Consider the following 10,893-nt stretch of genomic DNA (forward strand, 5'->3'; position numbering starts at 1 on the left):
CTATAGACTTATCGTATATATTGCACACGTTCTAGCCTTAAAAGTCGTGGCATTCGCACCGGGAGGCGGTTTACTGTTGTATGCATGTTGCATGATCGCATAGCATGAACGCATCCTAGGAAGTGTTAGCCGAAACTTTTCTCAACCCGTTCACTGCATACTCATCGCATTTCCCGTTTAATCAACTCTTTTCAAACTCTGCCGCATTTATTTATTTTTCATCATCATAAACAACAACCTCAACAACTATTGATTTATTTGATTACCGCAAAGTTTTCATAAAAATTACCATCGCAACCTATTTTCACAAATCCCTGAGTTCGACCTTGGACTTACCAGGAAACTCAGTGAAATTTACACTTGGATTCCGCTGAGGAAACTTGAGTGCTCAACGCAATTTCACCATCGCATATCATCCATAATTTCACTCCATAAAATAACGCATCAATCAGCCCAACAAATACATATATTTCTAAGTTTAACATACATATATTTCTAAGTTTAAATCAGCCCAAACAAATAAAAAAAATATAAAATCAAAGATTTAAGATTTATAAACATATACATAAGCCCAACAAATACATATAAGATCAGCCCAACCAATACATATATTTCTAAGTTTAACATACATATATTTCTAAATTTAAATCAGCCCAAACAAATAAAAAAAATATAAGATGTAATATTTAAGATTTATAAACATATACATATAAGATCAACCCAACAAATACATATATTTCTAATTTTAACATACATATATTTCTAAGTTTAAATCAGTCCAAACAAATAAAAAAATATAAGATCTAAGTTCGGACGATTATATATTGAAAAAACAACTAGAGAAAGAATTTTACCACAGAAGCGTTCGGACGATTTTGGACGGATGAACAAATGGAGGACGATTTCGAACAATTTTGTACGGACGAGGGCGTTTGGAGCAAATGGAGAAACACAACTGTTATATGGACGAACGGACGAATGATTTCGAGCAAATGGAGGTGTTTGGATGCACAAGACAGAAGCAAAATGAAGAAGATTTTGGAATTTTGGACAAAGAAACGCAACAAAAGAAGCAAAACCGTTCGGACGGAGAAATTTTCGTTCGGAAGGCAGAAAGCTCTCAGTGAGGAAGAAGAAGGGGCAAGCGGCGATTTAATGGAGAGGAAGTATTGTATCGGGTACACGACTTAGCACACGATTACCTCAGTCAATCCTACCTGACTGCATTCCTACATGACTGCCACGACAGACTGAGCGTGTCAGATGGACAGGGACTCGGGTACCCTGTACACGATTTAGAGCTAATTGTGTAACCGGTACACGATTTAAAAACCTATTTTTGAGAATACTTTTCCTCCAACCCTATTTTTGTCATTATATTTAAAAAAAAACATTATTTTAAAAAAAATTCTTAAGCTAGGGAATAACATTTGAAACCATAATTAGAATATTCGTAACAAAACGGTGTTATCTAATAGTATAAGAAAATTTGGTACATTGAAAAGTCCAAAGCCAAACGCGCAAATCGCCAACGAAAAGTATAATAAGCGCTGCTAACTACAAAGCGAAGGCCCGTTGGTTTCTGTTTGTTTCTTCGACGCAATCACAGCCCTCTTTCCGGCTTCCTTCTATTTCCACAAAACCCATTTAAAATCAATCCGTTTCACAGTTCTTGTTCATCTTTCTCTTTGATTTTCTGCTCTCCCACCAAGAACCAGAGCTTTTTCCAGGTCAGTGTAACAGCTTTCAACCCCTTCCTTGCATTATTTGCTTTCAATTTTTGCTATCAGTAGGGTTTTTTTTTTTGAAAATTTTTCCCATGTTTAAGAATTAGGGTTACGTTCCTTTTGAGTTTTTGAGTCACATATGTTTTAGTTGAATTCATGAGTTTACTTGTAGAAAAGTTGATGGTGGAGGGCTCTGTTTTTGGTGGAAGAATTGAAGTGAATCGTGAAATGGATGCTATCTATATCCTTATAACTTTGTTTTTCCCATTATATGATGTATGAACCTATGTGTGGAATTCTTTATTATCCTTTTGGGAAGACGCTGGCGCTTACTTTTCTAATGCTCTCGACTTTATTCAGTTGCTTGACCTGTTCAAAGGAATCAATTAATTGGTTACTTCTACTTTTTGGCCTTATCCTCTAATATCTATCCATCAACGTTTGTGGTGGGACCAAATATTTGACAGATCCTTTTGCTTTCGCTATCGGTTTTCATCCACATCATAATACGAAGTCTTCATTGGAATCATTAGAAAAATTATTAAAAATATCCTCTAATTCGACTTATTGTCTTCCTAACTATTTCAACTCCTTGCAACTGTGGCAAGGGATGCTCCAGACCTAAATTTGATTTTTTTTTATTTTGCCTTTTTCTGGACTTCAGCAGTGACTTTTGGTGAGCGTTGCTTTAATCCTTTGTACCGTTTCATGTTGTTAACTGTGTTTGTTGACTTTTGTGCCATTTCATGTTTCAATTAGCTAGAAAGTCTATTGCATTAGAATGTTTTGCTCTTGATTGCAAAAGAAGCTTCTTGAATCCATATGGATTATTTATTTATCTAATTCAATGTTGTAATAGTCGTTTATCTCCTTGCTTTAATTGTGGTTTGCTTCCCTTTTCGTGTTAGATATGTTAATTTTTTTTGGTTGTTTTATGTTTAAATTATGAAGTCATTCTATAGCTAATCTAAACATAGCTAAACATTTTCCTATTTATAGTAGAGTTGTGGATTATAGGGTGTATATGGGAATATAATTCCTCCTTATGTTCAAGTCTCTCGGTGGTATATCTAGACTTGGGCTGAGTTCGTTTTGTATTGCAAGATGGCATAAGATATAATAGCTAACATTTCTAATAATATGATAGCCAGTTGGGCTTTATCTGCTGGCTTCTCTCTTTAAGATGAGGCCTCTTATTCATCAGTATACGGCTATCACATGAATATTATCTTATGATCATCTAATTTAAAACATGCTTTACGGTATTTTTTCTTCTCTTTCCTGATGAAGTTTTTACTTGTTTTTTGAAGATTGGATTCTTGTTTCAATCTTCTTCAATTGTTTAGCATCCAATACCTTTTTTTATATATTTTTTTAAAGATATCTAGAAACCACCAAAATCTTGACATGTACAGTGTTGCGAATCACTCCCATATTATTGAATACATAGATGTTATGTTGTAGGTCCTTGCATTGCTGGTGGGGGGGGGCTCAACTGTATATGAACAGCTTGAGGATGTGCAAACAAATAATCTTAGCGAACTTATAGTCTAGGAGGTTTTGATAGAGGATAAACGATTGTTAGGATTTTTCCTTCACATATCACAAGAAATTGACCCAAAGAAGAGCTTCACTTCCTTCATAATTTTAAGAATTCATTCTCCTAGATTTCCTTGAATATTCTTAGCTAGAATATGAGGGGTCTGGGGAAAAGAGCTACTTTGAAACAGATTATTTTGGACTTTTGTTCTTTTTTCTTCACGTTTCAAGAATACTAAATAATAATAAATACAGGTTAGTGATAAAAACTCTATGGAGTTCAAGATGGGGAGGGGTTGTTGACCTTGAATCTTGGGGACCTTCAGTGGGGGTAATTGATCTTAGGGGGTGAGAGGAAGGTGGCTGTTTTCCAATGTGTTGGAAGGGCCTTCTTGTTGTCCATAAATCTCATGGGGGGTGGTAGGTTGGGTAACAAATTTTTATGGGCAGCGAGAAATTTTGATAGAGCAGAGAGGTTTGGATATGTTCCAAGAATTTCTTAGAAGGGTTATTTGAATTTTTAGATCAAATATCTGTCATCAATATGACCTTACTTGAACAAGATCTGTTCTATAGGTTGTACAACTGTATCCTTGAGTTCTAAAACTAAACTTTCATCTTCCTTATACCAGAGAAAACAAGCAAAGTTGAGATTTTTGCACTGTAAACCTAACTTCAAGCGTGTATAAGACTGATGCACTTGTAAGAGTTTGTTTAAAGAAATGAGAATATTTAAACAATCTTTTTATTTCTAAAAAAACTAACTAAAAAACATACTGAGGCATGTTGCTGCACACATCTTGCTTCTTTGAAGCAAGGCTAACTTGCTTATTGCCTAAAAATCCAATATTTGTTCCCTATACTTAAGGTTTTTGAAATGGTCTGCAAGTTGAAGGCTAACTTAGATAGATCTTAAATCTTTGGCATTAGATATCGAAAAGGGAAACATTAAAGAACTTGGTTATTGTGAATTTTTTAATATATCAATAAAAAGTTTGTTTTTGGTTCAAAATGGTGACCCTGAACATAGTTCCTTATCCTGAATATGGTTATGTAGGAATGATGGCATTTTAATCTTAAGTCTATTTCTCTTTCTAATTATATGCTCTTCCTGCTCATCCAGCCAAAAATTAATTGAAGTGCCAATGGTTTTTATCTGCTCTCGATCCTCAATACACATACCATATAAGGTCTTAAATTTGATGATTTTAAGCCTAGAGGCCTATTTCTTTCCCCCTTTTTCCTCAGATCTTTCTCTGGATGGAAGAATCTGGACTACTTCAAAATGGATCCTATGAAAGAAAGTTAGCGTGATTTGTTCTAATTTCTCCAGAGCCATATAATCTTCATTTTTAATGTGAAGATCTTGGCAGAAAGTTGTAGATTACGCATGATTGGATTGAGGAAATTAATTTCTAATATTAATTACCTGCACGGAATCTCTAAGTTTGAATATGCAGTTTTTGGTGTTGGCTTATATAATTTAAAGCTGTTTGGCTTTTGTGTTTTTAGAGTATTAAATAAGGTAATATCATTCATAAGTTTTTATATGTCGGAGGAATGTCACTCATCAATTTGGAGCGAGTCTCGGTACGTCCTTCTAAAAGTTTGGTTATTGAATATTCTTTCATTTCATTCTATCTCTCAGCTATAGAAGCGCCTTTTAAGAATGTGTATATCTTTATGGTAGGAAGAAGGGAAAATGGACTGAAGAAATTATGGTGTTATGCTTGGCCCATGTCAGTTTCTGTTCGGACTATTTGGGGGAATTTTGTGTGTGTGTGTGTGTGTTTTGGGGGGTGGGGGGTGGGGCTGAGCGTTAGAGAAGGGGGTATCCTTTTTGGCTAGCCTAGTAGTGAGTATTCGGGAGAGATTAAATCCTTGAGTACCAATAATAGGAATGATTTCTATCAGATTTATAGATAATAAATTGTATTTTTTTTTTGGAAACGAATAGATAATAAATTGTATTCTTAAAAATTATATAATAAATAGTTAGAACTGACTTCACTTATTGTGTCCCGAGAGTCAAAAGAAGAATTGTAATTATTTGCTGACTTTAACATGTGGATGGTTTTAGTTAAACTGTAACCATATTTTCTTGAAGAAGATACAAGTTCAAAATCATTTTTCTTTTTACTATTAGTTTGTTCTTTGTGATCATGTACTTCTCTTGTTGAACAGTTGATAACTCAAAAATGGGTCAAGCCTTTGGTTGCATTCAAGTTGACCAGTCAACTGTAGCCATCAGAGAAACATTTGGGAAATTTGACGATGTGCTTCAACCTGGTTGCCATTGTCTACCATGGTGCCTTGGAAGCCAGGTAGCTGGTCATCTTTCTTTACGTCTCCAGCAGCTTGACGTTCGCTGTGAGACGAAGACAAAGGTTTGTTTCTGCAAAACATTAACAATTGGTTGTCTTCTCTTCTAGAAGAGGAAATAAGAAGCTCCTTTAGCTAGAGATTCAGAGCAATCAATGTTTATAAGTTTACTATTCTTAATGTTAATTTATTGTCTGGATTTTTTCAGGATAATGTTTTTGTCACTGTCGTTGCCTCTATTCAATACCGAGCCCTAGCAGACAAGGCTTCGGATGCTTTTTATAAGCTTAGCAATACAAGAGAACAGATTCAAGCATATGTTTTCGATGGTATACTATGAAATTCTTTTGTTCAATACTTTAGTAGGAATTTAATTTCAAGTGGTTTTTAAGTGATGGTTCCCCTTTCCCCATTTACTATGTCTTGATGGGTACTACTACCAGGAAACATTTTCCTTTGGGTATAATATCTGACCAATGTGATAGAATAAATAATAATTCGCTAAGGGAAGAAATTCTAATTAGCATAAATAATGTTTGCAGTGTAGTAGTTACATCAACCATCTTCAGTTTATTACTGTATCTTGTTAGGAAACTTTGATAGGCACACCAATCATTTTATATTGCTCTATCTTGTTAGAAAGATTTAAGGCTTGCATTCTTTGCCAAAGAAATCTAAAGACCATATCTTATGTTTCGTATTCTATTTTCTGCCGTTTTTGAAATCTTAGAGACAAATTTTTGGTGTCGGGCTAAGATTTCAAAACAATTACTGAACTATGAGTGAGAGATTGGCACCAAGTTTTCTTTCAGCACTTGCCTTTTATTTAAACTCTTACTATTGACCCTAATTTGGTCATAAATTTGTCGAGCAATAACTAAAGTAGATGTTGCATCGTTTTGTTGTTTTAGTTATTAGGGCAAGTGTTCCAAAGTTGGACCTAGATTCTACTTTTGAACAGAAGAATGATATTGCAAAGGCCGTTGAAGACGAGCTGGAGAAGGTACTTTGTTTTGCTCTCTCCCTTCATGATCCAGAATTAACCAACTTGAGGATGTAAATCTTAATCTTTGTTGTATTTTGGTCATGTAGGCCATGTCAGCTTACGGATATGAGATTGTTCAAACTCTGATTGTGGACATTGAACCAGACGAGCATGTAAAGAGAGCAATGAATGAAATAAATGCAGGTAATGAAATACTAACCAATTAGTGATGAATGCTAGTTCAAACCTTTGATATGGTGGATGAGTCACTTTCTTGTATAAACAGCTGCGAGACTGAGAGTTGCTGCAAGTGAAAAAGCTGAGGCAGAGAAGATATTGCAGATTAAGAGAGCTGAAGGAGATGCCGAATCCAAGTATCTGGCTGGGCTCGGTATTGCACGGCAGCGTCAAGCCATTGTTGATGGGCTCAGAGACAGTGTGCTAGCATTTGCTGAAAACGTCCCTGGAACGACATCTAAGGATGTCATGGACATGGTTCTTGTGACTCAATACTTTGACACGATGAAGGAGATCGGAGCATCATCGAAGTCTAATTCTGTTTTCATCCCACATGGACCTGGTGCAGTTAAAGATATTGCTTCACAGATCAGAGATGGTCTTCTCCAAGCAGGCCGAACTCAGTAGACGGGTAAAGATTGAAGACACTTGTGAAGATGGTATATTAAGTATATAGAAGATGATATTTGTATAATGGGTTTGGTTGTTTTGTTTTATTTGCGTATTTTCATTGTTCTGAGTGATACATATAGTTTTCATTTAAAATAGTGTGTTAAACCATTTAGATTAATTAAAAGACTATTTTTGATGAAACTAAAATTTTAGAATAGGAAGTTAGAAAAAAAGAATGTTTATCGTTGTTGGACTAAAAAAAACATCTACTTTTTGAAGTACGCTTTAAACAAGGAAATTGGACCGAATTTATTTACACTATCGTGCTCTTTCCAATACTTTTCGTTTTCCTTTGGGGGTTCTATTGTGCTCTTTTCAATAGAGAAATGACAGGATGTGTTGCTCTCCTCTCTTTTTTTGGATGTCTATCACTTCTATCTTGGGAGGTGAGATGTGAGAGTTTGGAGCCTTATAACATTGGATTAGTTCTCGTGTAAGTATTTTTTTTTTAGTGTCTAGTTAATCCTTCTCCTTCGAGTGAGTCAGTTTTTTCTTCCTTATGGAGGATTAAGGTCCCTAGAAAGATTAGATTCTTTACTTGGTAGGTTCTTCATGAGCGTATTAGTACTTTGGATAGGCTTGTTAGAAAGTTGCCTTTACTGGTTGGCTCCTTCTGTTGTATTCGTTGTCGGAAGGTAGAGGAAGACTTGAATCATGTTCTTTGGCACTGAGTTTGCAAGCCTTGTTTGGGGCTACTTTTCTAGACTTTCGGGTGGATGTGTGCTGTTGCGATATTAATCATGCGTCTATTGTGAGCTATACTAGATTGAAGATGTGATATCAATATTATATGTTTAGATGCAGCAATCATGTGCTAATCAAAAGTTCTCGTCATCGAGCCAAGTATAACAAAATTATGAGTTTCTAACTAACAGAGACAACCATGAGATAAAATTATGGGAATACTTGAGAGAAATAGTAGTCTTAACATGAAGGAAAATATATGGGAAGGCAGAGTTTGGGGAAGATCAATATTGTATCACTAAGCTTATAGTGAGAGTTTGTCCTAGCTCGCAATTTAGGTTATTGCACACCTCTCAGCGATCAACCACATTTATCATATTTTTATGATGCATGAATAAAATTGCCATGATGGTAAGGTTGTTTTTATCTCTGGAAACACTTCTTGCTTTGCTTAATGAGATCCACAACTACTTTCCTTCTTAGGTAGTTGGTCGTAGCTACTTGACTCAATGAGTTCTCATAGGTAAGCATTTTAATATTCATACATTAAGCAAATAGAATAACTCCCATGAATTCTACTTAGATCATGGTATTAATCTTTCCCCTTACCCCGTTGGACTTAGCTACTCATGACAACAGATAAAGTGGAAGTGAAGATAGAGAAGATGATGAAAGTGGACATGATGATATTGAAATAGAAATATTGTTGTTAGATACACAGATGAACAGATAAAGTGGAAGTGAAGGTAGAGAAGATGATGAAAGTGGACATGATGATATTGAAATAGAAATATTGTTGTTAGATACACATATGAGTAATCTCTTAAACAAAATGCAATACAACAACTAAAGAATTGAAGAGATAAGGTAAGAGCTGTTGTTAGCAATTTCTTGCTTCCCACAGATGAATGTCAGGGCTGCTGGTAATATAATGGTTGGGTGTATGGTGAAGGCCCTCTCAGACTCTTGCTCCGACGAAGCTTTGATGATGAATTGGGGTGAAGTATTGAAGTGAGATTTTCTCTCGTAAAAACTTCCGTCTCTCCATTTGTAGATTCTATTCTTCATGGCGTCAAGACTCTATTTATAGAGCCGTGCACTGACAATTGGTGGGATTCCCACTCTGATAAATCGCTGTCGTCTGACGCAGTAGGTGAGAATGTCAACACTGCTATCATGGTCAATCTTCTCAATACTTGCCATGCGATTTGCTAGTGCCGACTTAGAGATCGAGGCATGCGACCAATTGTTTGTTCATCGGATAGGGGTTTCACGCATGCGACAAAGTCCTGCAATTAGTTTGCAAAATAGACACTTTGGCGCAACATAATTCATGATATGCTGTCAGTGGGTGTTTATGAGATACTTCGGTGCATGTTTATTATATAGCATGAATTCTTAACAAAATTGACACATATTTTCCTTATCTATCCTTATTATTCTAAGTAAAAAACTATAATAACTTGTATTTCTACAAGTTATAATGTGTTCGTCACAGAGTTTTTAGAGAGATGATCGAGGAGTTCCTCCTCAATCCGCCGTTTGGGGAGAGATGACGTTTTCTTTGGCTTGCTAGTGTTTATGCTATAGTTTGGCTTTTGTGGGGTGAGAGGAATAGTAGGGTGTTTAAGGGGCTTGAGAGGGATGCTAGGGAGAGTTTGTCTCTTGTTCACTTTTATGTGTCTCACAGGGCTTCGATTTCAAAGGTTTTTTGTAATTATTCAATTGACATGATCTTGTTTAGTTGGAGTCCCTTCTTGTAGTGGGATTTCCCTTTTTTCGTGGGCTGATTTTTTGTATGTCTGTGTATTTTTTCATTTTTTTTTCAATGAAAGTTGTTCTTATACATATAAAAAAAAATTACACTGTCATATTGAAAGATGGTAAAAGTAAAAAGAAACCCTATTGATATAAAGCCACCTACAAAATCTGGATGAATTTCAATTGCCCTTCAATTTACAGAGGAGGTAACTAAACTACTTTTCCATTCTTTTAGATTTCTTATTCTCTTTCCAAATATTTTTTAATATCTTATTTAATTTTTGAAACTCAATTTTAATTTTCTTAGAATTTGGTTACCAATTGTTTAGAAGATAGCCTTGTTTGGCAATCTATTAATTTGGTTGTTTTTCAAAATGTTTCTTGCAGATTTTTTGAACTTGTTTTACTTCAAGGTAGGTTATTTGTGGCTGTCTGACAAATAGAGTTTCAGCTAGTTTTACTACAAGGTATTAGTGTGGGAAAATTTGAAGAAGATTTTAGCTCCTTTTTAAGTATAATAATATATTTATATGAATGCAAGAGGCTTTACAAGGTAACAAAGGTATGATTGAGAAAGTGAATAACTCTCTGTTTTCAAAGAGATTGAGTTTGTATGATATGATTGTTGCAGAGTGTATTTTAAGAAGCAATGGAGAATGGACAAGTGAAGATGGAAGGAACAACTGAAGGGTTTTTGAGGCCCTTAGCCAAACAAATTTATCTCAGTAAAACAGTTGCATTAGCAGGACGTGTTGAATTCCCTTGTTTTGCTTTCTCTACTTACGAATCAAATTTCAAGATGATTGGGGGGTTGTGATTGGAATAGTTAATGTAACGTAAAGATGAGAATTTAAATTGCATGAAAGGTAAAGATGGGAGGATTGAAAAGTAGGTTAACTAAAATTTAAAAGTCTAGCCTAGGAGTTCAGATTTACCGAAATCACAGGCTTCTAAAAGTAATCACTCATTCATACAAGTGCTTAATCAACTTGCCCATAAACGTCGAAACAAGCGCCCTAGAAAATTAATAAAGATGATTAATTAAATTAGACACTAGATTAATTGGTCATGATAACGTTGTATAAAAATCTAACACCCACATTACAATTATGGGGAAAACTAAGATGATTAACTATTAGATAATGTCTAAATAGACTAATCGATTTCATTCTGAACCAAACTGAT

General features: G+C 35.1%; 1 protein-coding gene across 4 annotated transcripts; it reads left to right on the plus strand.

Annotated features, from left to right (window-relative positions):
- Positions 1-1,415: 1,415 nt before the first annotated feature.
- Positions 1,416-7,404, plus strand: LOC120075480 (hypersensitive-induced response protein 1). 4 transcript variants are annotated; one of them, XM_090312843.1, is made up of 7 exons: positions 1,570-1,730; positions 1,900-2,403; positions 5,451-5,653; positions 5,797-5,917; positions 6,500-6,591; positions 6,681-6,777; positions 6,860-7,404. In XM_090312843.1, exons 3-7 carry the CDS (start codon positions 5,465-5,467, stop codon positions 7,216-7,218), a joined length of 858 nt encoding a protein of 285 aa, XP_090168969.1. In that variant the 5' UTR covers positions 1,570-1,730; positions 1,900-2,403; positions 5,451-5,464; the 3' UTR covers positions 7,219-7,404. The 4 variants fall into 4 exon arrangements, with proteins under 4 accessions (XP_038884834.1, XP_090168969.1, XP_090168970.1 ...); XM_090312844.1 differs by lacking the exon at positions 1,570-1,730 and adding an exon at positions 3,192-4,856 and having other exon boundaries at positions 2,259-2,403; XM_039028906.2 differs by lacking the exon at positions 1,900-2,403 and having other exon boundaries at positions 1,416-1,730.
- Positions 7,405-10,893: the final 3,489 nt, after the last annotated feature.

The sequence above is a fragment of the Benincasa hispida genome, chromosome 4 (assembly GCF_027475165.1).
Source record: "Benincasa hispida cultivar pf3 chromosome 4, pf3_genome.v1.1, whole genome shotgun sequence".
Taxonomy (NCBI): domain Eukaryota; kingdom Viridiplantae; phylum Streptophyta; class Magnoliopsida; order Cucurbitales; family Cucurbitaceae; genus Benincasa; species Benincasa hispida.

Coding starts and splice junctions, on each gene's coding strand:
- LOC120075480 (XM_090312842.1), top strand. Junction 5,654..5,796: donor GCTGTGAGACGAAGACAAAG/GTTTGTTTCTGC, acceptor GGATTTTTTCAG/GATAATGTTTTTGTCACTGT. Junction 6,778..6,859: donor AATGAATGAAATAAATGCAG/GTAATGAAATAC, acceptor TTGTATAAACAG/CTGCGAGACTGAGAGTTGCT.